This window comes from Tenrec ecaudatus, chromosome 2, assembly GCF_050624435.1.
Source record: "Tenrec ecaudatus isolate mTenEca1 chromosome 2, mTenEca1.hap1, whole genome shotgun sequence".
Lineage (NCBI taxonomy): Eukaryota > Metazoa > Chordata > Mammalia > Afrosoricida > Tenrecidae > Tenrec > Tenrec ecaudatus.
Window position 1 is genome coordinate 168,134,872 of NC_134531.1, and position 27,703 is coordinate 168,162,574.

The following is a 27,703-nucleotide window of genomic DNA, read 5'->3' on the forward strand; positions in this document are numbered from 1 at the left end:
TCTAGAATAGAGTTTTACTGTATTCTATAGGGTCTACTCCCATAGAGTCATGGTCTTAGAAACCCGCAAGAGCCATTTTACTCTGTTCTGTAGGGGTTATGCTATTGTCTAGAATAGAGTTTTACTCTGTTCTGTAGGGGTATGTTATTGTCTAGAATAGAGTTTTGCTCTATTCTATGGGGTCTACTCCCATAGAGTCATGGTCTTAGAAACCCGCAAGAGCCATTTTACTCCGTTCTCCAGGGTCAGAATCGACTCCATGGAGTGAGTGTGAGTCCTGAGTTTCACAGAGGGCTGCTGGAAGGTAGGGAGGGAGAGGCCACAGGGCAGCAAACAGATGCAGCACATTTCAACAGCGCTTCCCCAGCTTGTTCACAAATGAAGATAGTTTTCACGGCTGATTTTTTTTAAATCATTTTATTGGGGCTCATACAACTCTTGTCACAATCCATACATCCATCCATTGTGTGAAACACATTTGTTGCCATCATCATTCTCAAAACATTTGCTTTCTACTTGAGCCCTTGGTATCAGCTCTTCATTTTCCCCTCCCTTCCTGTACCCCACTCCCTCATGAGTCCTTAATAATTTATAAATTATTATAATTTTGTTATGTCTTACACTGTCACCCACTTTTCTGTTGTCCGTCCCCGAGGGAGGGGGTTATATGTAGATCCTTGTAATCGGTTACCCCTTTCTATCCCACTTTCCCTCCACCTTCCTGGTATCACCACTCTGGATTTCCTGTGTTTCCAGTTCCTCTCTGTACCAGTGTACATCCTTTGGCCTAGCTGGATTTTTTTTTTGGAAGTAGATCACTAGGTTTTTCTTCCAAAGCACCTTTAGTTAAACTCTAACCTTCAACCTTTCCACCACCCACCAAGAGCATTAATCATTCAGACCACCCAGCGACTCTCAAGGAAGACATGTGAGGTTGTTGAAGTCATTCGACTCATGGGCCCCCATGTGACAAAGTGAAACGCCCCATGTAGGGTTTTCTTGGCTGTAATCTTTATGGGAGCACATTGCCAGCCTTCACTCCTGCAGACCCACTGGGAGGGTTCAAGGTAGGCCGCTCTGTAAATTCAGACCAGGGTGCATCCTGTAGCCTTGGACTTAGCTTCAGCACACAGGTCACTTTCCCACTAACAACAAGCTAGGTGTGTCCCATAGAAGGGAATGGCTCAAGCCCAGAGCACTCTGCCTTCTCCAACCCAGCTCAGTGCCAGAGAGGGGGCCGTTCCCCATGTCCTGCCTTCCAGAAAACCGGAGTCAGCGCCCTGGGGGTTCTCCTGGCATTTATTTTTCCAACACATTTCTCCACATTTTCTTGACAAAACAGAAACATAATATTAGTATTCCTAGTCTTTTGCTCCCTTGAAAATCACAGCTAAAAGTTATTTGAGAATACATTGTTTGGAGATTGGTTTGGTAATTCCTTCTAAGATTGGCACATAGTTTTTCACCAGAAAGTGGAAGCTATGGCTGTTCTACATGAATCTTACGTTGTTGGGATCACACTGGATCTATTTTGTTTGGTTTTTACTCGTGTGTTGAACAGCTGCAGGATCCTTGAGCCCCAATAACCCTGTGGGTTAGGCATTAGGCTGCTAATCTCAAGTGCAGAGCTTCAGATCTACCAGCCCCTCCTCAGGAGAAAGCTGAGCCTGTCTGTTTCTGTAGAGATTTACTCTCTCCGAAGCCCTGTCAGGGTCCCTATGAGTTGGAATCAACTCGATGGTGGTGGGTTTGGTTTGGGGTTTTAGCCTCAAAGACTAAGTGAGGTCAGACACTTGAAGTTGGATAGCAGTTGATGTAAATCCTTCACAATCTATCAGTTTTGCTTTGCTGTGCAGGTGGGAAATGTTGAGGCTCAGATGAACACAAAAGAGAATACTTCTTCCCTGAAGACTTCTGATCACGGGCCCCTGGTCCAGCGAGACCTGAGAGCTCTGGGACTGGCAGGCCGGTGTGGCTGGCCCAGCTCTCCATGCTCTCCTTTCTGCCTTGGACAGGGCACACCCTGTCGGGGGAACAGATTGCAGTTTTCCTTCTCTGGCAGGTTGCTGCCTTACACAGGTTCTGACACTTGCCATTTGTACTGTAGTAGTTTTACATCCTGATTCCCCAAACCGCTTCACTTTTACTTACATGTGAGAAAGAGCAGTTTCACGGCCAATAATACCTAATGATTACATCTCTCATCATCCTGGCATGTGGGTATTGTGATAAGTACTGGGGACGGTCAGGGACACTCAGAAACTGCCAGTCACTGAGCAGCCGTCTTCTCTCGCCAATGCCTCCTCGTGGAGAAACCCTGCAGGTGCAAGGACACCACGTGGCAGTTCCTAAGGCTGGTCTGTGGAATAAGCAATTGCTTACTATCCACACTTTAGAAAACTCACTGTGGTTGTATCCTGGTTTATTAAAAAAAAAGAAAGTATTTATTTTAGGGATCACTGAGCACTGGCTGGATAGTTTATAGTTCTCTCTCTCTCTTTTCTGCCATCAAGTCAGTTTTGACTCATAGCAACCTCAAAGGCCAGGGTAGAACTGCCCCTGTGGGTTTCTGAGACTGTAACTCTTTTATGGGAGTAGAAAGCGTCATCTTGACCTGAAGTTAGCTGCCCAACATGTAACTACTACACCATCATATAATAACATGTGGAGAAAATGTTTAAATCTACACCTATACTCACTGCCATCAAATTAATTCTGATTCACAGAGACCCCGCCGGTTACAGTAAAGCTGCCTCTTTGGGTTTCCCAGGCTGTAAATCATTATGGGGACAGAAAGCCTCATCTTTATCCCCCCCTTTAAATTTAGGGGATCATAATATTGAGGTCACATAGAAGGTGTCCCTGCTTTTAAGCGGTGCATATGGAAGTCTTGAGACTGAAGTGATACAGTATCTGCAGCCTGCTTGCCTATCCCCTCTGATTCATTGTGACTCCATCTAGGTGGGCCAGTGTAAAACTGCTCCATGGTGGGGTTGAGGCCAATTTTCCAAAAGTCCCAGACCTTCCTTCCAAGCCCCTGCTGGATAGATTCGAACCCCCACCCTTTGGGTCAGCAACCATGGGCATTAACCATCTGCACCGCGCAGCGACACCTCGGTACAGCACGTTGTGTTGTGGCTGGTGCCACTGAGTCCAGCCCACCTCACAGCAGCACCATGACACAGTAGAACTGCCCTACTGGGCTTCCCTGGCTGCTCTCCTTTCAGAGCCACCCACCAAGCTTTCTCTGAGCTGCACCCAGTGGATTCAGACTGCCAGCCTTGACCTTAGCGGCCAAGGGATTAACCCTTGCATCACCAGGGCTCCTTGCAGTCAAACAGACTTAACACAAACAAGCCAAAATGTCCACTATGAGTCTTCATGGGGAGGGGGAGGCCATCTGTCCATTGCTCTTTCAAATGTGTATGTTTGACATTTTTCATGATACCATACTGATGGTGGGGGGGGGGTGTTTAAAAGTTAAGAGGAAAGGGGGTCACCAAGCAGACAAGGTCTCACTTTGTAAAGAGGAATAAATCAGTATAAGAGGCTTTTGTTTCCAGCTACTTCCCCTAGTTGGCGAGATTTATTTCTGGTAAGATATGCCCCGAAGCTGCTTCTGACCTCCTTATTTAAATTTATAGGGGCATCTGCTAGCTCCATATGTAGCCTTGATTCTAATGCTCCCCAGCTCTTTGATTCACCTTCTGGAAAGAACAGCTAAGGACAATGGGAAGGCAGGTGATGCCAAGGAAGCTGGCCAGGCAAGCTAGACAGGGTTCCCAGGGTGTGAGTGAGTGGCCCTGACCTGCCCGTCGACTGCCCTCCTCCTCTTGGTGCAGGGAGGGCTGATACCCTAGTGCATTGTCAACTTTAAATTAAGTTTAAGGAAGGGAATGATCACTCAGGAAAGAACCTGAGAGAACAGAAAGATCCCCAAGACCAAAGCAAGCACCCACACCTGCCCACTTAACCACAGCAGCTGTGTGCTGTGTGTGGTGAGCCAGCCGATCGCTCTGGTAACTGATTTTTTTAAATTATAGATAAAAGGGTATTTTGCATCTCATTCTTTAAAAAAATTGTTTTCCATATTGTATGCCTAGAAGAACCTGTCAGATAAGCCTCAAAACATTACCATTGATAACCTCTGGGTAGTAGGATCCATTTTTTACTTAAAAACCTTTCTTTTTTGCCTGCATTTTATAATTTTTCAAAAATGAACATAAACTTCTTGTTAGATGCTATTGAGTCGATCCCCACTCATAGGGACCCCATGCCCAACAGAAACCCTGCCTGTCCTGTGCCATCCTCACCGTGGTGCCCGGACCCGTCGTGACAGCCTGGTGTCAGTCCGTCTTCTGAAGGGCCTTCCTCTCTTTTGCTGCCCCTCCACCTTACCAACCATGTCCTTCCCCAGGGACTGTCTCTCCTGACAACATGTCTGAAGTATGTAAGACCAAGTCTCGCCAGCCTTGCCTCGAAAGGGCACGCTGGCTGTACTTTTTTTTTCATGCAATAATTTATTATTTATTTTAATAATTTTATTGGGGGCTCATACAGCTCTTATCACATCCATCCATGCATCCATTGTGTCCAGCACATTTGTTCATTTGTTGCCATCATCCTCAAAACACTTGCTTTCTACTTGAGCCCTTGGTATCAGCTTCTCATTTTTCCCCTCCCTCCCCGCCCCGCCATGAACCCTTGATAATTTATAAATTATTATATTTTGTCACGTATTACACTGTCTGACATCTCCCTTCATCCACTTTTCTGTTGTCCATCCCCCACAGAGGAGGTTATATGTAGATCCTTGTCATCGGTTCCCCCTTTCTATCCCACCTTCCCTCCACCCTCCTGGTATCGCCACTCTCACCACTGGTCCTGAAGGGTTCGTCTGTCCTGGATTCCTGTGTTTCCAGTTCTTATCTGTACCAGTGTACATCCTCTGGTCTAGCTGGATTTGTAAGGTAGAATTGGTATCATGATAGTGGGGGCGAGGAGGTGTTAAAGAACTAGAGGACAGTTGTACGTTTCACTGTTGCTACACTGCACCCTGACTGGCTTGTCTCCTCTCCTTCTGTAAGGGGGTGTCCAGTTGCCTATAGATGGGCTTTGGGTCCCCAATCTGCACTCCCCCTCATTCACAATGATAAGATTTCTTGTTCTTTGATGCCTGATACCTGACTCCTTTCATGCCTCGTGATCCTGGCTGTACTTCTTCCAAGAGAAAATCCGTGGTTGAAAACCCTGAGGCGCACCATGGAGTGCACAGCTGGGGATGAGCTGTGCCCCTCCCCACAGGGAGGCGGGCAGGGGAAGGGGGTACAAGGGAAGTGTTCCTGGAGGGAATGCTGCTTGACTTGCAGAGCAAGTTACTAAGCCAACTGGGATGGCGGAAGCGAGATGACTTAGGGAAGAGCCCAGAAGGGCGGGAGCACATGGGACCAGATAACAAGCAGCTGCTGGGACTGGAACCCAGAGGCCGGGCACATGGAGAAGGAACCCAGGCTGGTAGCCTTCTAGGGCCTGTGGAAGGGCCCCTCTCAGCAGGGAATGGCACAGTTGGGGGCCTAGTGTCCATGCTGTAAAATAATGTTTAGACAAGAGGGGAGGGGAGCCATCCTGGAAACCTGTCCTTCCCACAGGCCTTTGTGTGCTCTGGGCTGGACCTGGCGGCAGCCTTCCCTGTGTTAACCTCTGGGTTTATTAGTCGAGATGGCTGAGCTGATGAATGCAAGCAGATACTGCCTCAAGAGGTATGGCCTGTGGGTGGCCACCACATGCAAACGGCGACATAGCTCATCCCCCAGCACCTCCCAGACAGGCACTTTGCCACCTGTACCAGGAAACCACATCCCTCCCTCTTCCTCACCTCTACTGGCAAATGGCATCCCAAAGGAGAGCGCCCACAGAAAGCACCTTCATGGACCCTCTGGTCCTGTGCTGTGCTAATAGGGGAGGGGCGGGGGTACAGAGGGAGCCCCTGGAGCGCTCTGTCTGCCCCCCTCCCTATGGGAAAGCAGAAGCAGTAGGGTTCCTGTTGTAGAAGGAGCCCCACCCCTCCTCCCATCCCCAAGGTGCCTCTCACCAGGCTTTTCCCCACGGGAGCAAACCAGAAAGCCCATGGGTCATGCAGTGTGCGGCCTCTCTAGCCGTATGAGATGGCCAGGAAATGATGGGCTTTCTGCAAGAGAGAACAGAGCACCTGGCAGTGGGCGCTGCGTCTCGGCAGTTTGCACTCAGTGTAAAATTCCAGCTGCTCACCAGGCCCCACACACCCGATCTGGCAGCTCCTGCCTGCGTGGCCCTGGGCTGCCCTGAGCCTCCTTGCTCACTGCACTCCGCGCACCCGCACCCGGGGCCTTGGCACTGCAGTGCGCTTACCCCATATCTACGGGGCTGGCTCCCTCCCTTCATTCCACATATCCAGCTGTGCCCGCTCAAAAAACCTGACCCACACTCTTCCAAGTCTCCCAGTCCCCATTCCCAAGCCCTCTCTTGCCTGTCACCCTGTTGTATCTTATCACTCATCTGAAACTTGGTGCTTTGTGAGCTTGTTGTTATCTGTCTCTATCAAACTAGAATGTAGATACCATGAGGGCAAAGATCTAGTCTAACTTGTTCGGCATCCTGCCTGCAAAACCTAAAAGAGTGTTTGGCACTCAGTAAATATTTGTTGGATGACTGAATAAATGAACAGATTTAATAGCAGTCTTCTCATACTTGGGAGACTGTCCTGTCGAAAGATAAATTCATCTGTTCACCCAGCGAACATTCACTGGTGACTATACCTCCATTTGTTTATAAATAATGCCTGGGAAGTGGTCATGTCAGGCACTGAGCATCACAGGCAGAAGTAGACCTGTGACTCTAGAGTTGTCAAGGCCCACACTGGGAACTGTGGCGAGAGACAGGAGAGTCAATAGGACAGCAAGAGGGTGGCCTGTGGTGGGTGCGGGACCCTAAGCTTCGGGGGGGGGGGGAGGATGGGAGCTGGCTTTAGGACTTTGAGCTGTGAAACATCCAAGCAGAGATGCCCAAGAAGCAGTTGGGTGTCCACATCCAGAGCCTGCGCGGAAAGGCTGACTAGAAATCCAGGGTGACGGCCTATTGGCAGGGAGTGCTGTTCACAGTCACAGGGGTTTGTTAGACTGAGCAGAAGGGGTGGAGTGAGGAGATCTTGGGGAGACCAGCATTGCAGGGATTAATTGGACATAGAAACTGCAAAAGAGGATAAACGCGGGAAACCATCATGGTGGAAACTAGCAGGGCACTTGGTCATAGTCGCTGGAGGAAGCAGGAGGGTCCACAGTGTTGATCATGAGAGATCCCACTTGGTTGAGGATGGAGAAGGTATAAAACAAATCAAAGGCCCTATAATTAGCTACAGCACTGCAACTAGGTACTGGGTCCCCTGGTGAGAGGGCCTAGGAGAGGGGCAGCTTAATAAGAAAGAGGAGAGAGGGAATCACCCCCACTGGAAAGCGAGAAAGGGCCCAGACCTCAACCTGAGGTGGCAGGTCTTGAGGGCAACTTACCAGCACAAAGCAGCAAACTAACAGAAAGTGCTTGGGGCCAGCCCCGGTCCCAGCTATGACGGCCCCCTCCCCAGAAGATTGCACTAGAGAGGCCAGCACTGAAGATACAGCCCAGGGACAGTGGCAGGTCTGCCCAGACCACACGGGAGCAGACTAAAAGAAGAGAGAGGCTGGACCGTATCCTGGCCCAACGAGCCTTGAGAATGACATCCCTGCTCGGCGCAGCCAGTGCACAGAGAGGACTGTGGGGCTGCCCTCGCCATGAGACACAACGCCCCCTCACTGACCCACAGGGGGACAGCACTGGAGACAGTTTAGGTATTTTGCTCAGTCTAACCCCACCCCCCCACACACACACCCCAGAGCGATACACAAAGGGAGCACAACAGAGTAGCAAGGGGAGCAGAGCAACGAAGTCCCCAACCTGACGGATCCCAAGAATAGATTTCGGAATCGGTGGGCAGGGCGTGGCATTTCACCAGATCTGATTGGAAAACAACCAGAAGGGTCAGCAGACAGACCTGGAACTATTTATAGGCTTTTTTTGGGAGGGGGAGGGGGTCCTCGTGTCTATCTATATAAGAGAGGCAGGACAACCAATCCCGAGGAGAAAATGCTGGGACCGACAGCTCAGGGGGAACATGGGGAAGGAGGAGGTGTGAGAAAGGCGGTGGGGGGGGGGCGGCAATAAACCCAGGGACAAGGGAACAGCAATAGATCTAAAATCGATGGAGAGGAGGGCATAGAATGTGTGGTGGGGTTTGATCAAGTGCAATGTAGCCAAGAGAAAGTACTGAATGTCAAATGAAGGTCAAACATGATAGTGGGTTAGGAGGAAAGTAAAAAGAAATAGAGGAAAGAACTAGTTGGCAAAAGACATTTATAGATGTACAGGTATAGGCATGCACAGATGTAAATAAATATATTAATAGGTGCATAGGTCTATATATATTTTTAGATGTTAAGAATTAAGGTAGCAGATGGACATTGGGTCTCTACTCAATTATTCCCTCAAAATGCAAGAACACTTTGTTCTAATAACCTGGTGTTCTGTGATGCTCACCTTCCTGACATGATCGCTGAAGTCAAAATGGGTGTATATGCAAATGTGGTAAAGAAAGCTGACGGTACCTGACTATTAAAAGATACAGCATCTGGGGTTTTAAAAGCTTGACGTTAAACAAGCAGCCATCTAGGAAAGAAGCAACAAACCCACATGGAAGAAGCACACCAGTCTGTGTGATCATGAGGTGTTGACAGGATCAGGTATCAGGCATCAGAAGACCCCCCAAACAAACAAATATATTGATGCAGATGATGGGGGTCAGAGAGGAGACCCAAACCCCAAATGTAGACAATTGGACATCCCCTCGCAGAAGTGTAACAAGGAAGGAACGAGTCAGCCAGGGTGCAGCAAAGCAGTGATTGAATATACAGTATTCCTCTAGTTCTTTAGTACTCTCCCCTTGCTCCCCACCCATCCCCCACCCTCGCTGTCATGACCCCTGCTCTACTTTACATATCCAGCCTTACAAATCCGGCTAGAGCGGAGCACATACACTGGTACAGATAAGAGCTCTTGACACACGGAGTCCAGGATAGACAAATTCCTCAGGAACTGCAATGGGAGTAGGGGGACAGTAGGGGGAGAAGGAGAAACAGAGAACTGACTATAGTGATTGATGTATAACCCTCCACCCTCACCCCAGGGGGATGAACAACAGAAATGTGGGTGAAGGAAGTCAGTGGATGGTATAAGATATGAAAATAATAACAATTTATAATTTATCAGGGGTCCATGAGGGTGAGAGGGTGGAGTAGTGAGGGGAAGAAATGAGGAACTGATACCAAGGGCTCAAGTAGAAAGAAATACTTTGAAAACTGATGGCAACACATGCACAAATGTGTTTGATACAATTGATGTATGCAATGTTATAAGAGCTGTAAGAGGCCCCCGTAAAATGATTTTTTAAAAATGATTTATTAATAATGAAAAGAAGTAATCACCCCCACCCCACTTATGAACTTACGTCCCTGGCTTTACAAGCGGTTCACTCATTATTAATCCAAAGAGTCTTTTGGAGAGACATAGTGATCTTTCCAAAAAGCCGGCCATTGCAAGTCCCGGAGAGCAGAGCGCTTCCCTGCCTCGTGTGGGACCGCCAGGAGTCAGCGTCGGCTCAAAGCAACTCGACATTTTTGTGTTGTTTTTCGGCTACAACCCTGAGGATGGTGGTCACATAGAACAGCCAGATGTCCCTGCAGAGACTGCTGTCCTCCCTCCGGATGCTACGTTCACAGACCGATCTGAGTGAACAGTGTCCAGGGGCTTCTGCTTTCCCTTGGCCGGGCATCTGGGTTCCCAGCATGACCAAGTGTGCCCCCTGCCTGTGCTGGAGAAAGCCAAGGGCACCGCACCCTGTGCTTCAGCGATGAGTGGAATCTAAGTGCACCTGAGTGTGTGGAGTCCGGGTCCTACCTACTCTGAATCCCCACAATTTAAAGAAGAGACTGCCCTGGGTCCTTCCCTCCCCCTTGTATTGGGGTTCGTGAGCTGGCCCCAGGCCAGAAAGCATGTCTGACTATCTTCTAGCCTGTCGCCCCAAACTAGCTTTTCCCTTCCCCCATCGTAGCTGATGTCTGCTTTCAGTTAGCTTTCCCCTGTCACCATCAAAGGCTCTCTGCCCTGTGGCCGCTCCCTCTTTCCCACCAGTGTGATGAAGATAAGCAGGCAGACGCAGGCCTTTACCCAGATATACCCCACAGGAGCGGATTCTGGGATTGGTCCCGTTTCCTGCCTGAAAGCCACGGGCCTCACGACCCACCAGAGACAGTGTTGGGCCCGGTGTGTCTGTGTGGCCCCTCTCATGCTTTTCCGATCCGTAAACAAATGCCTCAGATAGAAGGTTCTAGAGAAAAAGCAGGAAGCACTCGTGTGTGCTGGGGACTGTGCTGCGAGGTTGTGCGTTCTCTCCTTGAACCTCACCAAATCCTTTCAAGTGGGCGCTGCCTCATACTGATTTTGCAGATGAATAAATAGGCTCAGAGAAGTTACATAACTTGACAGAAACATCACACAGCAAAGAGAAGAGTCAGAATTTCAGTCAAGGTCTGGACAACAGCAGTCCCCAGGAATGAAAATCCTCCCTGGTTTAAAATGAAAACTGTCTCATCCTTCTTTCCCTCCCCCATGTCTGTTTGCAGTCCCAGGAGGAAGTCTGTGATTTACTTCATGCTGCGCCTTTCCAGAACATCCTGCCCAGAGTCTACATCAAAGGTAAGAAACCACTACCAGCCTTGACAGAGCTGGCCGCATCTGAAGTGCCCGCTGGGCTGTCACCCCAGGACACTAGCTCACTCCGCACTGTGAAAGGAAGAGGTTAGCGCTTTGGGCAGCCACTGCACATTCCCCAGCACAGAATCCGAAAGGATGCACCAGGCCTTGCTCCTTCCAGATCGCCCCTGGCGTGTTGCTGTCTGTCCTCGGGGGTGTTCCTCACATGGTAGCAAACGCGCCAGCTCACAAGTTGGACGGAGCTTATAGAAAGTGTTTCTCTATAGCAGCGTTCTCAACCTGTGGGTCATGACCCCTTTGGAGGTCAAATGATCCTTTCACGTGGTCGCCTGATACATCCTGCAGACCAGATATTTAAGATTCATAACAGTAGCAAAATTACAGTTATGAAATAGCAACAAAAATAATTTTATGGGTGGGAGGGTCATCACAACATGAGGAACTGTATTAAAGGGTCAAGGCACTAGGAAGGTTGAGAACCACCGTTCTATAATGAGGCTTAATCATACTCTTCCCGAGCCAAGGAGAACAGCTCGGCTCTGCCCAAGTCTCAGAATAAAGACCTATCTCCAGGTCCTGTGAGCACTGCTCTCCCCTGGCCCTCCTTAGCTGCAAATCTCATTTTCTGCTTTGCTGCTTCACTTGCAGAGGGGGAGCGCCTGGAGGTCCGGATGAAACGCCTGGAAGCCAAGTACGCCCCGCTTCACCTGGTCCCTCTGATAGAGCGCCTGGGGACCCCTCAGGTATCAACTCTCAAGGGCAAAGGGTACTTTAGAGGCTGAGCACTTGGTCTCACCGCCACCACCGCTGCCCCACACCCACTTCACCAGGGAGGAAACTGAGGCCCAGAGAGGGAAAGAGAGTGGCCAGGCCTGTAATGAGGTCTGCTGACTCTCACACTTGAGTTCTTTCTTTCACACCCTGTGTCATGTCTCCTGCCAAGGAAGGACTTGAATGCGTAGCTGATACCCAGCCTCTGCTGGGTATCGAGAATTCTGCTCGCTGTCTCACAGTTAAAACCCCACACGCCCTGTGTACCCGAAGCTCGATTCTGGCTTCTGTATAAAAGGAACGCTCGACAATGCGAGACGCTGACTGTAGCATCTGTGAATGCAAACAATAGGAGCCTCTTAAATGCCCACCAGTAACGGGTTGGCTTCGGAAAGTGTGAACTAGTCTTCTTCAGTAGTCCCCAGATGGCCAAAGGCTGAGCGCTTGGCTGCTAACCAAAAGGTTAGAAGTTCACACTTTCACAAAAAGAAGAAGAAGTTCACACCCACTCCAAGGCACCTCGCAAGAAAGACCTGGTGATCTAATCCCAAAAGAAGGGTCACAAGGAAGAGATGTGCCAGTCAGGGTGCAGTATAGCACCGATGAAACATACAACTTTCCTCTGGTTCTTTAATGCTTTCTCCCCCCCCCCCCACTATCATTATGCCAATTCTACCTTACAAATCCAGCTAGACCAGACGCTGTACACTAGTACAGATCAGAGCTGGAAACACAGGGAATCCAGGACTGATAAACCCCTCGAGACCAATAATGAGAGTAGAGATACCAGGAGGGGCAGGGGAAGGTGGGGAAAAAGGAGAACCTATCACAATGATCTATGTATAACTCCCTCCCTGAGGGATGGACAAGAGAAAAGTGGGTAAAGGGAGACACTGGACAGTGTAAGACATGAAAAAAAATTAATAAATTATCAAGGGTTCATAAGGGAGGGAGGGTGGAGGAGGGGTAAGTAGCAGATACTAAGGGCTCAAGTAGAAAGCAAATGTTTTGAGAATGATGATGGCAACAAATGTACAAATGTGATTGATACAATGGGTGGGTGGATGGATTGTGATAAGAATTATGCAAGCCCCCAATAAAATTGTTTAAAAAAATTTTTTTAAGACCGCAAGCCACTGAAAACCCTGTGAATGTAGTTCAACTCTGAGAGACAAGGGATCACCGTGAGTCAGAGTTGATTCAAAGGGAACCTTTGTGCTTTTATAGCATCTACAAGCCGAACACTTGCCATCCAATAATGACGTGGAAAACGTAGATCTAGACACACTGATGTGAATAAAACCCAACCCAAACTCACTGCCGACTCTTAGTGACCCCATAGGGAAGGGCAGAGCTGCACCTGTGGGTTTCCCAGACTGTAACCCTTTTCAGAAGTAGAAGGCTTCAGCTTTCTCCTGCACAGCAGCTGGTAGTATCGAACTGCTGACCTATGGAACACAGCCCAACGCATAACCTCTACACCACTAGGGCTCCTATGAATGTGAAGAGTAGTGAAAACATGGTTGAATGAATTAAGCAAGTCACACGGCAGTTCTTGCATGATGATCCCATGTGTTTTTTAAAAAGTATACCCAATAAAACCATGTCGATGAAATTTTTTCTGAAATACTCTGAAAAGGGGGCAGGTTGGTGTGGCCAAGACATAGGAGGCCCTGGGGGATGTGTGGCAGGTTAAAAGGCGACGACAGTCGCCACTGTGACATGCACAGTCCTGCCATAGTGCTAATGAAACCCAGTTGAAACCTCCCTGGGCTACACACAGCTCTGTCCCCATGGGGGCCACCTCAGGGGAAGTGAGAGGCATGGAGGCAGTGGCGAGGCTACCAGAGAAGACTTCCTCCATTGCTCTGTTATTCTCGGAGTGTTAAAGCCAAACGGCTCACATGTTGATCCTAGAAATACAATTCTTGCTTCAAAGAACTGCCCCGGGTGCTGTGAATGAGCTGAGGGGGACGGGCTTCTGGCTTCAGAGAACGAGCAGGCTGTGGAGAAAGAAGTCGTGAGATGGACATGCTGTCTCCTCAAATGGCTTTAAGCAAGGGGGCCTCAAGAGGAGAGTTCAGGACAGAGAGACGTGCGGTACCAGCATAAGACGTGTCAGGGCCACCTGTCCTGCCCAGTGCAGCTTTTACAAAGGCTTACGTTCGTGGCAGTTTGAATCCCCCCTGTGGTGCCTCAGAAGAAAGGCCTGGCAATCGATCCATTTCCAAATGATCACAGCCATCACAAAGCCTCTGGAACACGTGGGGTCACCGTGAGCTAGAGCGTCTACACCGTGCCAGCCGGGGAAACTCTAGGAACTGGGGATACAGCCGTGAAGACCACAGACCAAGAACAAAAGAGGGTCTGATCCCCTCTTGAATTCAGATCCCGGCAGCACTCTGCTGTTCTCACAGCTGCATACCTGCGGAAGGACCCACATCTGGGGTTGTGGGCAAGAGACAGCCTCTCCCCTCCCACAGCATGGCAGGTACTTAGAGCACACTGCAGAGCTCCATCTTCCCCAGTGTCACCTGATGCATGAGGCCACCCAGCCGGGTCCTCGGCATGCCACCAACTGCCTACTAAGCTCAGTGATTAGACACTAAGGGGTGTGTGGGCTCTTATGCTGTGGAGTAAGTAGCTTTAAGACCATCCAATGTGATTTCCTTTTAGGGAGAAATCCCCCAGTCAGTGCTCTGTCCTTCCACTGGTGTCATCTCACAAGAATCTGGCCTGACTGAGCAGTCTGCGAATTCTTTCTATGTTGCAGTGAACACCATTTCCTTGGGACTGGTAGAAATATCCATTCATCACTCAGTACTGACCAAACAAAGTTCCAGACCTTGTGAGAAGGAGGAAATGCCAATTTTATAAATCTCTCATCTCTCAAGAAATAAACCTAAACTTACCCGCCAAAGAAAAAATATCCGCTCCCCAGCTTGTCTGGAATTCAGGGAAATCATAGACAAGTTGGTCAGGACATGCAAGGAGCTCTTGGCTACGTATCCTAAGCCCAGAGGTTTGAGCAGAACTAGACTGCTGGTGCTTGGTTCTAGGACAGCGTGAGGCATCTGGGTCTTTGTCAGTGCCATCAGGGAAGGACATTCTCGAGCAGTCACTCAAACTCACTGCCACCAGGGAGATTCTGATCCCAGTAGCCCAACACACAGGCTGAGACTGGAGATCTTGACGGAGTAGCAAGACTTCTTTCTCCCGCAGAGCAGCTGGTAGTTCTGAACTGCTGACCTTTCCATTAGCAGCCCAACACATAACCACTTAATATGCCCACCAGGGCATCTTAAGGACATTCTAGCATGTCCTTGTCCCAACTCCTGTCCTGAACTATGGCATAATCTAGGGCAAGCCATTTAATGTCTCAGTCTTTAGCATTCCATGTATAAAACAGGACAGTTATGGTAATGTGTATATAACAAAGCACCTGCCATTCCAGAGTTTACAGCACGTCCCACTCACAGACGCGGTGGTCACCGGGTGGTAGAGCTATCACAGATGCCCCCTTGTCGGCATCCCCCGAAGCGACGGCTCTTCTTCCTGCTTCCCAGCCCCAGTAACACATACAGCTGGATGTCTATGCTCTTAACCTGAAAGAGTCCTGGTGGGCAGAGAGGGTTACATGTTGGGCTGCTAGTGGCAAGGCCTGCAATTTGAACCCACCAGCCATTCCACAGAAGAAAGATGAGGTTTTCTGCTCTTGTAAAGATTTACAGCTTTGAATTCCACAGGGGCCATTCTTTTCTGATCCGTAGGGGTGATATGAATTGGAATCTACTTAGTGGCAGTGAGTATCATTTTTTGAGTTTATACACTTACTTATTCAAGATATTTCTACTCTTGGGCTCCTGAGAGTATTTCTCCTCTTGTGACTGATGTGCTTGTCACTCAGAGGCATGATGTTTCCAAGGATCTACCGTGTGGTACAGCATGTATCAGAACCCCAGATCTAAGGCTGTATAATATTCTTTGTATGTACAGCCCACATTTTGCTTATCCATGTATCTGTCGATGGATGGGCATCTGTGCAGTTACCTTTATGAACTACCCATAATGATCAAGAAATAGAAGTTAAAGGTTTTTCAAGGGAGTGTATAAATGAGGACTACTGAGATGTTTTCCTTCTGTAAGGATATTAAATGTAATCAAGATGGAGGGTAAAAAAGAGAAGCTGATACCAAGGGTTCAAGTAGAAAGAAAATATTAGGGAAATGATAATGGCAACATTATGTATAAATGTGCTTGATACAATTGATGTATGGATTGTTTTAAGAGCCCCCAATAAAATGATTTATTAAAATAAGAAAATCAAGATAGTCAATGCAGAAATTCAGTTAGGCATGGTTCCTTGTTATTTCAGAAAAGTGACTCTCCAGTTAGTGGGCTAGAAAAGACATGGATAATGCTTAGGTTTCACACACACAGTTGTCATGTATTTGTATCCGATGATGCACTATTTGGATCTGAACTGATACACAGTGGGTTACTCATTCAGCTGCTCATGTAGGGTTAGCAGTTCAGGACCACCAGCTGCTGCGCAGGAGGAAGATGGGACCGTCTAGGTCTTAAGTCGGAATGCACTCAAGGGGAATGCGTCTGGTTTGGAGTTTTGGGTCCATATAACAAAAGTAAAAGTAGTAGATTGATTTGAATTAATCTTGTATATGGTTAGGCACAAGCACCTCTTGTGATTTCATTTTCTATAAGTCAATGTGAAAATATGTATATTGATCAGAATGTTATTGTCAGAGTTGGAGTTTGTTGAACCCATGAAGCGTTCCTTGTCACCTTCAAGTCTGTTCCAAGTCATCCTCTCACTGCCAGCGAGTCAATTCTGACTCAGAGTGACCCTACGGGACCGAGTCGCCCTGTCCCTGTGGGTTTCCGAGACAGCAACACTTTATGGGAGCATCTTTCTCTCGTGGAGCGGCTGGTGGTTCCCAGCTGCTGCCTGCGCAGGGAACAGCCACTGCGCCACCAGAGGCGGTGGAGAGAATCCATGTGAAGGCTGATTGCCTTAGAATTGTGCACAATGGCGAGACTTTGCAAGCACTTTAAAATACCAGCATGGGTGAGGAGTAAATAAATCATGCAATATAAATGACCAATTCCTGTAGCCATTGAAAATCAAGTTTCTGAAAGTAGGTGGCTTTTAAAAATTATTTATTAAGAGAAAAAGCAATCTAGATAATAGCTAAATTTTGTTAAGTATGTAATTATATACATCAATGCAAACGAACCATACAGCCATATTTGGAGAAAGGTTATCAGTAGGTAACTGAGTTTATGGGAGATTTTTATTTTCTTCCCAGTAACTTTTTGTTTGTTTTTTATTTCCAAATTTTACCCCATGGCTGTGTATTTTTTATAAAAGAGAAATGGGGCAGAGGGGCGAACCTGTGAGAAGAAACACTTTCTCAAAGGAACGGAACAAAGCCCCCAGCCAGCCCATTGCAAGGCTCACCTGATGGATGGGCTGGACAGACCAGGGCCTGTCTGCAGAGTAGTAAACTCACTTGCTATTTTTTCTAGCTTCCTCCAAATTGTATGGGGTTCGGTTCAGAGGACTAACCACACGCACAAGAGTTCACGGTCCCTTAAACGAGATTATTGCTGTGGACAATGCCATCAAGTCGGTTCCAACTCGTAGTGACCCTGCGCACAACAGAACGGAACCCTGCCGGATCCCACGTCACCCTCCCCACCAATGTGGGTGGACACCCGCTGTTGTCACCTCCATGCTAATCCCTCTTGTCAGGGGCCCTCCTCCTTTCTTGTTCCTTTACCAAGCATGATGTCCTTCTCCAGGGACTGGCCTCTCCTGATGACAAAGCCTAAGGACATGAGACAGATGGCTTCTCACCCTTCTCCCTTAGGATTCTGGCTGAACGTCTTTCAAGGCATATTTGTTTCTTCTTTTGTCAGTCCATGAGACTTTGAATCGTCTTTACCAGCACAAGAATTCAAATGCGTCGATTCTTCTTTGGCCTTCCTTATTCAATGTCCAACTTTCACACGCATGTGAGACCATTGAAATCACCAGGTCTTGGTCAGGCACACCTTCGTCCTCAAAGTAACATCCTTGCTCTTCAGCACTTTAAAGTGACCGGGGCAGCAGATTTGCCCGCCGCAGCTCATCTTTTGACTGTTGCTTCTAAGAGCGTGGTCGGTGGATCCAAGCAAGGCAAACTCCTTGACAACGGCAGGTTTCTCTCTATTGATCATGATGTCACCTCTGGGTTCAGTGGAGAGCACTGTGGTTTCGCTGCACCGAGCTGAAATCCATCCCGAAAGCCGTAGCCTTTGATCTTCATTGGCCAGTGCCTCAAGTCCTCTGCTTTCAGGGAACCAGGTTGTATCACCTGCCCTTCATGGGTTGTGAATTAACCCCCGATCCTGAGTCCCGGTTCCTCATGGAATCCAGCTTCTCCAGTTATGTCCTCAGCACACAGACTGAATAAAGAAGGGGCAAAGATATCACTCGGACACTCAGAAAGGATCTACATAGCGAACTGTGCTTCCTCCTCAGCTGAAGAACGCTCACTGCCCACGGAACCACGCCGAGTCTCCGGGATCAGGCTTCCCGCCATGTCTGACACACGTCAGTGAACTTCTCCATGGCACTTTTTTTCTAGACTTCCCTGCTTGGCTTTTTATTTAATCATATTATTGAGTGTTCCTACAGCTCTTCTCACAATCCATCCATCCACTGTGTAAAGCACATTGGTACATATGGTACCATCATCATTTTAAAACATTTTCTTTCTACTTGAGCCCTTGGTATCAGCTCCTTCATTTTTTTCCTTCCTCCACCCTTGTGAATCCTTAATAAATTATAAATTATTATGATTGTCATATCTTACACCGTCCAGTCTCCCTTCACCCATATTTCTGTTGCTTGTCACCCTAGTTGAGGTGGGGAGTATTATATGTCGATCATTGCAATCAGTTCTCCCTGTCTCCCCCCTACCAGTTTATAGTTGCTATGGCAACCACACAGCACACATTCACAGCCGGCTCCAGCACTGGTGTTTCCCAAGTTAGTTCCCTGAGCAAATTCACTCTGAGGTTGGCCTCTTTCTGGACTCCCACGTGGTGCATGCAGTTAACATGCCAGTTGCTCTTTGTGGTTCGAGACCACCCAGAAGTGCCTCTGTGGAAAGGCTTGGCAGGATCTACTTCGGAAAGGTTACAGCCTGGCAAGCCCTACGAAGCACAGTAGTTCTACTCTGACGCCCTTGGGGTAGTGAGGGGTCAGATAGATGGCAGCTGGTTCTGGCCCTCTTCCTAAGGAGCTCTCACTGACAGGTGGCCATCAGACACCTCCCAGCCACCATACAGACTGAGGCTCTTTGGGGAGACTGATGCCCTGTGTGTCCTGTGGATCTCTTTCTCTCAGAAGCCAGGCGTCCTTAGCTTTGTTCTTAAGCCTGGGGCCCTTAGGTTACCCTTAGATGTTCGCATACATCTACTTCGCAGATGGTTTGGGGATCTTTACCGTAGATATTTTCGCTCATAATGATATGGCACTGGCCTCCACGGTGCTTGTCTAATGTTACCAGATGCCTGCTAACCAGGCTTCTGAGGAGAAGCCAGTTTAAATTATTGATAAAGATCATTTACAACCTTCACAAAGGGCCTTCTGGCTGGAGGAAATGATTCTGTGAAACAATGGATGTTCTAAAAGGCAAGCATATGCTCATTGAAGCACATTCAATTTCATTGACAAATTGAAAGTAACGAGCGAGCCTCCCTCCCACTTTCCAAACCCGTCTGTTCCCACAGCTGATCTTAACCTTCATCTCATGTACTTTGGGCATGTTGTCGGGAGAGACCAGTCTCCGGAGAAGGATCCCATGCTTGGTAAAGTAGAGGGGCACTGAAAAAGAGGAAGACCCTCGATGACACAGTGGCTCAACAATCGGTTCAAACACTGAGATTGGGAGGACGGCGCAGGGCCAGGCAGTGTTTCGTCTATTGTACAGATGAATTGGAATCCACTGGATAGCACCGAATACCACCACTGTGTGTACACACGCACACACACCACGTAGTTCTATGGGTTTGCTTGTGTGACTGTGCGGTGGTGGTGTTTGAAGTAGGATCGTAGTGCATACTCTATTCTGCAGTTTGCTCATGCCCCTGTACCGTGTAATCCATGGACCTAAGTGGCCAGCTGAAATTCGATCTACACCTGAAGTAAATATCACATCTCTATATGGGTCAATGAATTAGAAAAGAAAGGGCATTCTGCTCCTTGACTTTCCCTGCTTTGTACTCGGGTTTAAAGGCAGGACCCGGCTCAGGGAAAGATGCAGTGCAGGAATCCCAGCTGCAGTCGGCGTTCAGCATTGGGGTGGGGATCACTGGTGGGAGGTGAGAGACGGCTCTGAGATGTCCTTCTCTCCCCAGCAAATCGCCATTGCTCGGGAAGGCGACCTGCTGACCAAGGAGCGGCTGTGCTGTGGCCTGTCCATGTTCGAGGTCATCCTGACACGCATCCGCAGCTACCTGCAGGACCCCATCTGGCGGGGCCCGCCGCCCACCAATGGCGTCATGCACGTGGACGAGTGTGTGGAGTTCCACCGGCTGTGGAGTGCCATGCAGTTTGTCTACTGCATCCCCGTGGGCACCAACGAGTTCACGGCAGAGTGAGTACTCCAGCCAGGGACAGCCCCCTGCCCCCGGCCTGCGTATGCCCTGAGAGCCAGCCAGAAAGGTAGGCAGGGCCAGGTGTCCTATTCTTTTTTGAGCACATGGTCGGATGAAATGGGATGCTGGGTGAATAGCACCATTGAACCGGTGGACTGTGGGCGCACAGTCTGCGGCGTGCAGGTGTGTAAGACTGGAAGATGGTCCCGACTGAATGGCAGGAGGGGCCCTCGGCCTAGACCGGGCCAAGTCATGGGGAGCCCTGGTGGCGCAATCAGTTAAACGCTGGGCTGCTGATTGGAAGGTCTGTGGTTCAGACCCACGAGCCACTACACGGGAGAACAACAAGGCAGTCGGCATCTCTGATGATTTGCAGCCCTGGAAACCCCCAGGGGTGGTTCGGCTCGACCCTGCTGCTGGGCCACTGTGAGTTGGAATGGACTCGACAGCGATGGGTTTGGTCAGTTTGGGCCCCGTTCTCCCCACCGGACTCCAGGGTTCCTAGAACAGAGAAGGGCTTCCCTGCAAAGTCAGGGCATAACCAGGTTCTTGAGCCTGGGAACTGCGGGAAAGAGCACGCACCCTGTCTCCTTGGAAAGAGCACGCACCCTGTCTCCAGAAGACGGAGCAGAGCTCATTTCTTCCTTCTCCACTCAGCTCCGTGGGAAGTATGAGCTGGTAAACAGGGCGGATGCCTCTATACGACACGGGGCCAGAGAGGCACTCGTTTGTGGTGAAAAGCCAGGCACCAGGGAGGCGTCGAGTCAGCTGGAACTCGTGGGGACCCTATGTGTGTCAGAGAAGGCGTGTGCTCTACAGTTTTCAATGGCTGGTTTTCCTGGTGGGCTCAGACTAACACGTTTTTGGCTAGCAGTCACGCATCTTCACCACTTGCCCCACGCAGGGACTCTTTGGGGTGACTAGCGGTGACTAGTGATGCCATCGCCCAAGCCCCACACGTCACTGGGCCCCTAAAGTCAGAATGTGTAAAAGACACTGATGCAAGAACACTGGGCATCTCCGTCCCTCCGGGTCAGAAACTCACGGTTGGCCCAGCGCAGCCTGGAGTCGACATCAGCTCAGCGCCGAGAGTGACCATTAGCCATGGGGTCCCCACGGTCTCTGGCTCGCTCACGCTCTTGAAACAAAGGCTGTGGCGTCCACGTGCCATGGAGTCTGTGGGTGTGCTGCCGTTGCTGTTAGAGACGGACACTGCTCGGACGGTCAGGAGGACGGACCGTGGGGGGGCACATGTCAGGTGCTGCCAGGGGCTTCCGAGTCACAGCGACCCTGTGTAGAGCCGAGTAAAGGCCTGCCGGATCCCACGTCGCCCTCACCATTGTTCCCATGCTTGAGCCCTTGTGGCAGCCACTGCGCCCCTCCAAGTGGTGCCGGGCCGTCCTCCGTGTCGTTGACGCGCTACTGGACCGAGCATGACATCCCTCTCCAGAGACCGCTTTCTCTTGATTTCATGCCCAACGTCCGCGAGACACAGCCTCTCCACCCTTACTTCTAAGGAGCATGCTAGATGTCCTTACTCCGAGGCGGATTTGTTTTGACCTTCTGACAGCCCGTGACACTGTCAGTATTTGTCGTCAACACCGTCACTCAAATGCACTGATTCTTCTCCAGCCCCCAGTGCGCTGTCCAGCTTGCACGTGCCTCTGAGGCCTTTGTGTTGACCAAGGTGCTTCCAAAAGCTCGTGGAAAAATGGAATGAAAAGCTACGGGGCTCTCCTACCCACGTTCTGAAGCTCACTCGTGCTCACAGCCTCTGGAACCATAAGTCCTTGCCCCGCCGTTTCCCTGTGTCCACTCTAGAGATTAACAGAGGCCTGTCCCTCACCTTCCAGCCCTTACCTCCCCCTCACTCTGCTCCTCTCCCCTCCCCTCCTCCAGGCAATGTTTCGGAGATGGCTTGAACTGGGCTGGCTGTTCCATCATTGTCCTGCTGGGCCAGCAGCGTCGCTTTGACCTGTTCGACTTCTGTTACCACCTGCTGAAAGTGCAGAGGCAGGACGGGAAGGATGAAATCATTAAGAATGTGGTAAGCCGGTTCGTGGCAGAGGCTGGGAGGTGGCAGGACCTGACCACCAGGCTTTCATCAGAGATTGGAGGGCAAGGCGTGCTGCTGATGAAGGCCAGTCCACCCCCTGCAGGTTAAGAGACACTCAGCAGCCTGGGATCCCATACAGGAAGCCATGAGTCACTTACTCATAACCCACTGGGATGAATCAGATCACCCTGCAGCGAAGCTGAGCTCCACACCTCCCCTGCCTCTGTCAGTCTCAGCGGGGGCTGGCTCCCCCTCCATGTCAGCATTCCCCGAGGACCCAAAGTGTGCCAGGTGCTGGGGTCAGCAAGACCCAATAGTGGCACAGACAGAGGAAGACTGTCTGAGTGAGGCTGGAGTGGGGTGTGAGGTGCTCAGCGATGGCTTCCACTGCGCAGCTGTGCTTGAGCCAAGTCCAAAAAGGCCAGCTGCCAATAGCCAGGTAGAGGTGGCGGGGGAGGGGGTAGCAGTGAGGAGGATGTTCCAGGCAGGAGGAGCAGCAGCTAAGGTATAGGGACATGATGATAGATGGTTGGCTGGAACAAAGCGTAGGTCTGTGGGCCAGATGGGGAGGAGGCAGAGGCAGGGGCCACCCGCAAATCACTTGGCCTAAGGTGGCCCTTGGTCACCAGAGCCCAGGGAGCCCACTGAAGGCCTTTAAACAAGTGCCGTGATCTTATGACACATCAGAGGCCTGCACCCCGACCTCACTGCTCCCTACACTTGCTCTCCGTTCCCCGCCCTACCTTGTGCCCCACCACTCACTGACACCCTCCCCCTCCTCCCCTCCCGCAGCCCTTGAAGAAAATGGCAGACCGCATCAGGAAGTACCAGATCTTGAACAACGAGGTGTTCGCCATCCTGAACAAGTATATGAAGTCGGTGGAGACAGACAGCTCCACTGTGGAACACGTGCGCTGCTTCCAGCCGCCCATCCACCAGTCCCTGGCCACCACCTGCTAGGCAAAGGCCCGCAGGCCCTGGACCGGGGAAGAGGAGGAGAAGCAGGAGAGAAAGCACCGTGGCTCAGCCACAGCAGGGTCCAACTGGACAACCATTGGGAAGGAGCAGGACCAAGCAAGAACCTCCCCAAGCCTATCCCCCCACTCCCAGGAGTGGGCCAGTGCATGCTCTCCCATGTCATCTCCATGGTGGCTTCCCACAGTGCAAATGAAACAAGGAAAACAGACACAGGGCAGTGTGTGCTTTTGTTTTTCACCCTCCCCCCCTCCTGCTTCCCCCTCTGCTGTGCTAAGAGCGCCTGGCTACACCCTTTTTCCAGCCTTTGCTCCCCCTTCACCTTTACATCTTTGGTCTTTTCCACAATGGTGGCCTCCAACTCAAACCCTCTGTGTGGCCCCAAGCCTGAAGCCTCAGTGACCAAGGAAAGGGTGTGGCCATCCTTGGAGTTATCAGCAGGCCAGTGGGTGTGCCGCAGCGTCCTGGCTTCTTCATCTGCTGGCTCCCAGCCCTTGATGCCCTGAGCAGCATATCCAGCTACTCTGGGGATTCCACTGCAAAGCATGCTCCTGGAGCAGGTGCTGGCAACACGGTGACCAGAGAAAGAGGTTCTTGTTCTCCGTGGTGTGAGCTCTGACTTTTCATAGACTTCCTAGCAGCACATCCTAACTCCCTCTCAGGGCAGTCCTGGCGAGCATCCCACTCGGGTGAGTCGGGAGTGGGAAGGCGGCTGGGTCTGCTGTGAGGAAGCAGTGTATGTGCACAGCCAGGGGGACTTCCAGAGCCCAGAGCAGGCTTTTAGAGCATCTCACCATCTTGCTCGTGAGACCGTTTCTTTATTCATTAAGCAAACACACAGGGGGCCCAGGGCCATGCAGGGGGTGGGTGTTGGAGAGGGTGTTGAACAAGCCAGACATGGCACCGAGCCAGCAATCCCATTAGTGACAACTGCTTTGTCAGTCTTTCATCAAGACAAACGAGAGAGAGAGAAACTCAGAGATTATTTCAGCATGTGTCAGAAATGTCTTGAGGACAGAGAGGTCAGAGGTTTAAATACTCATCAATAAGTTTTTTAAAACAATTTTTTAAATTGTGAATTAGGTGGGGGGTGAATTTCAGATAAACGATTTTGTATTCAACAGTATAAGCTATTTATCGTCCTTCCCCAAGAGCTTGCCCTGCCCACCTCCTTTGATTTTAGCCAATAAGCTTTTTAATACCCAGAAATAACAGCAGGAAAGGACTTGTGTTAGTAAAACGAGAACGCTCATTTTCTAGGCACTTCTTGTTCGCTTCATGCCCCTTAGAGTTTAGGGGCTGAATTCTGCTCCTGTTTCTCAGAGTGAACCAGAATTTCTTTGCAAAATCTCCCACCAAGCCTGAGGCAACTGTTTAGAAGAACGACAGCCTTTGGGAAGTGCATGTCTCATTATAGAAAATACCACATTCTAGGCTAGGTTATGTCCCTGGGCTTTTAAAAACACACAGTGTGACATTTTGCATTTCCTTCCAGCGCAGGGAGGAAAAGGCGGTGGGGGAGGAGAACAGATCGGTCATTTGATATCCCATGGGAATAGTAAAGGAGGGGCCCAGGAGAGGTCTGTGGGACACACTGGTGCTCTCCCACCCCGCCCCTGCCTGTGAGAAAGAGCTGAGACTCTTCTCCATGGGCTCCAGAGGCCACCAACGTCTGAGCTTCCTGAGATTCACACATTCAGATGGAGCTATTTGGATCCTAGCACACACCTACTGATTCTGAAATTGGGGGTGGGAGGGGAGAGAATCCACATCGCACAAAGAAGCGGTGCTATTCCGCCGGGCAGGGGAGTTTGAGAACCACTGCTGGTTGAGGAGGCTGTCTCGCTGGGCCAGCTCTGAGCCGTGAGGTAAGACACATGGAGGGCAGGCAGGGTCCCATGCTGAAACTTGAATGGAGATTTGGTTCATCGGGTGAGATGGCTACTACAGTAATTCCTCCGCACCCCTGTCCTCCCCGCCCCATATTTATGACCCAACACCGGCCCCTCTGGACAGAATGACGTCCTCCTCAAGACTCAATCCCAGTAAGTGGGGGTCTTAATGTCAAGGGAGAGCTTTTCTTTCCTCGGCTTGCCAGGAACACTTATGGATGAGCATGGAGCAGGCTTTCTACTCTTTCCTTCCCACTGCTACTGCTACCCTTTTCAGTTTTTTGTGTGTTCAAGAACCAAGAAATTAATAGCTTTTTAAGTTTTAAAAAGTTAAAAAAAATCGTTGCAGAACTTATCCAATGTACCATATTTGTATTAAGAGTTGGGGACTTTTGTACAATGAATTACATTTATTTATGGTGACTTATATTTACACTTGTGATCCAATAATGATGTTAAATTCTTGAATCTTATTTGCTATGCAGCTGAAGATGATATGCTGATTTGTATTTTCGGGTACCTGTGTTGAGTGGATAAACATTTCCATCTCCATTAAAATTGCTTCCAAATTCAAGAAACTGGCATCTTGGTCTTGATATCTGGTCCTCTTGCCATCCTCAATCATCTTTGAAGGTCAAGTTAATGCTAATGACTAGGAAAACCTTCAAAGAGGGTGAAAGAAGTTAAGTAGCAAGGTGAGTACACTCTGAACTGAACACTTCTCTCCCTTTCTTACTGGGGAAATTAAATCTGTATAAATTGTTCGGCACTGAACCAATGGCAGAAGGAGAGAGTCCCAGCCCTTGGAAATTTCAGCCTCACTGAGGTAATGGGACACCTGAGCCCCCTAGATTTGAGACCAGAAATGGGGAGTAATTCTTAATGGGGCCCCTAAGAAGAGCCCTGGGGGTGTCGTATGTTAACGCATCCGGCTGCTCACCACAAAGTCAGCGATTCAAAAGCCACTATCAAGAGCAAGATAAGCCTTCCTACTCCTGTAAAGCGATACCGTCTCGGATATTTCCATGGTCCTGTCTTACATGGTCACTATGAGTCAGAAACGACTGGGCAGTGAGGTTGGTTATTTAGAAGGTACCTTGGGGAGTAGTGGGTTACGTGTTGGGTTGCTAACCACGGGTCAGCAGTTTAAACCCATCAGCCACTACTCAGGAGGAAGACGAGGCCATCCGCTCCTAGAAGCCTAAAAGGGCATCACCACTCTGTCCTCTAGGGATACCAGGAGTTGGCATTGACTCGTTGGCAGTGGGTCTGGTTTGGGATGGGGGAAGGTTAATACATGTCAAAGGAGCCCTGGTGGTACGATGACTAAGTGCTCAGGAGCTAACCAAGAGGTTGTTGGTTCAAACTCCCCAAGCATCTCTGCCAAAGAAAGAGATGCTTCCAGCCAAAATATAAACACACACACACACATCGTGAGGTATGTGGGCTCAGTACGAATTGGAATCAACTCAGCAGCACCCAACATATTGTATGCATGACAACTCTCGCCCTCCAGGAGGGAGACCAGGAGCCCCGGGTGTAGCGATCGCACATTGGGCCGTGATGATCGACGAGGTCAGCCACTCCTGGAGAGAGAGGGGCTTTCTGCTCCAGTAGAAACTCTTGGGGGTAGTCCCCCCTCTCCCACCGTGTCGCTGGGGGTTGGTGTCCATTCATGGCAGTGAGTGTTGTGAAGATTGGGAGAAGGTTAACGTTCTGAGGCTGGTGGGGAAAGGCTCTCTTACCCATCAAAAACGCATTATGCGAAGCCTGTGTGCAGAACTAGTCCCTCGGCCTGGAGCCTCGCATTGCACATGGTGCCAGCTTCCTGAAAGGCTGCTACTGACAGGAGTCCTAAGTCCATTAGTAACTCCCTGTCCTGTGACCTTGGGCCACCTTCAACCTGGGTTTCCTAAACTATCATAGTGGACACAATATTCCAAGGCCCCTTCCATCTCTGATCCAGGTCATTTTGAACCGGTTTCATGTGAGGGGCTTGACTGCTTGGCCTCCAGAGTACAATGATCAGCCACAACCTCGGGGAATCCTCATGAGAGGACCTATGTCTGAGCAAGTGTCACTGGGGGTATATTGCCCTTGAGTGGTGGTCAGAGAAAAGGGGTCCCACATTCAAATACACATGGGAGCTGCTTCACTCTCTTCCCTGTCCCAAAGAGCCACCGTCCTGTGAGGAGGCCAGCGGAACCGAGTCACTCGGGTCAGCACACGTGATCCAAGTCTGTGACGTCAGAACCCCTTCTTCCCAGCCTAGTCATTCTCCCATGGGATCCCTGGGCTAAGGGCAAAGAAGTTCCTGGTAAGATGTCACCAAAACTCCCACAGGGAGATCGTGGTCAGTGACAGCGCTTGTCCACAAGTAAGGAAGCAGGGATTCATCTACCTGGTACCTGGTAAAGTGCAGAAGGACTGCTGAGGGAGCTGGGGGCCATCTTGATAGTTGAGGGAATCGGGTATCCAGAAAGGAGGGTCCACAGGGAAGATACTG

The 27,703-nt window shown here is 49.9% G+C and overlaps 1 protein-coding gene across 3 annotated transcripts in view; it reads left to right on the forward strand.

Moving 5' to 3' along the window:
• CYFIP2 (cytoplasmic FMR1 interacting protein 2) overlaps positions 1–23,660 on the forward strand; it is a 137,265-nt gene extending 113,605 nt beyond the window's left edge. For 2 of the 3 annotated variants that reach the window (XM_075541893.1, XM_075541891.1), the window contains 5 exons: positions 10,746–10,818; positions 11,485–11,579; positions 20,035–20,273; positions 22,174–22,321; positions 23,123–23,660. In XM_075541893.1, coding sequence (XP_075398008.1) covers positions 10,746–10,818; positions 11,485–11,579; positions 20,035–20,273; positions 22,174–22,321; positions 23,123–23,290 — 723 coding nt within the window. In that variant the 3' untranslated portion in view covers positions 23,291–23,660. Of the gene's footprint in view, positions 1–10,745; positions 10,819–11,484; positions 11,580–19,407; positions 19,510–20,034; positions 20,274–22,173; positions 22,322–23,122 lie in introns of those variants that run through there. The other variant, XM_075541892.1, reaches the window with a different exon arrangement.
• Positions 23,661–27,703: the final 4,043 nt, after the last annotated feature.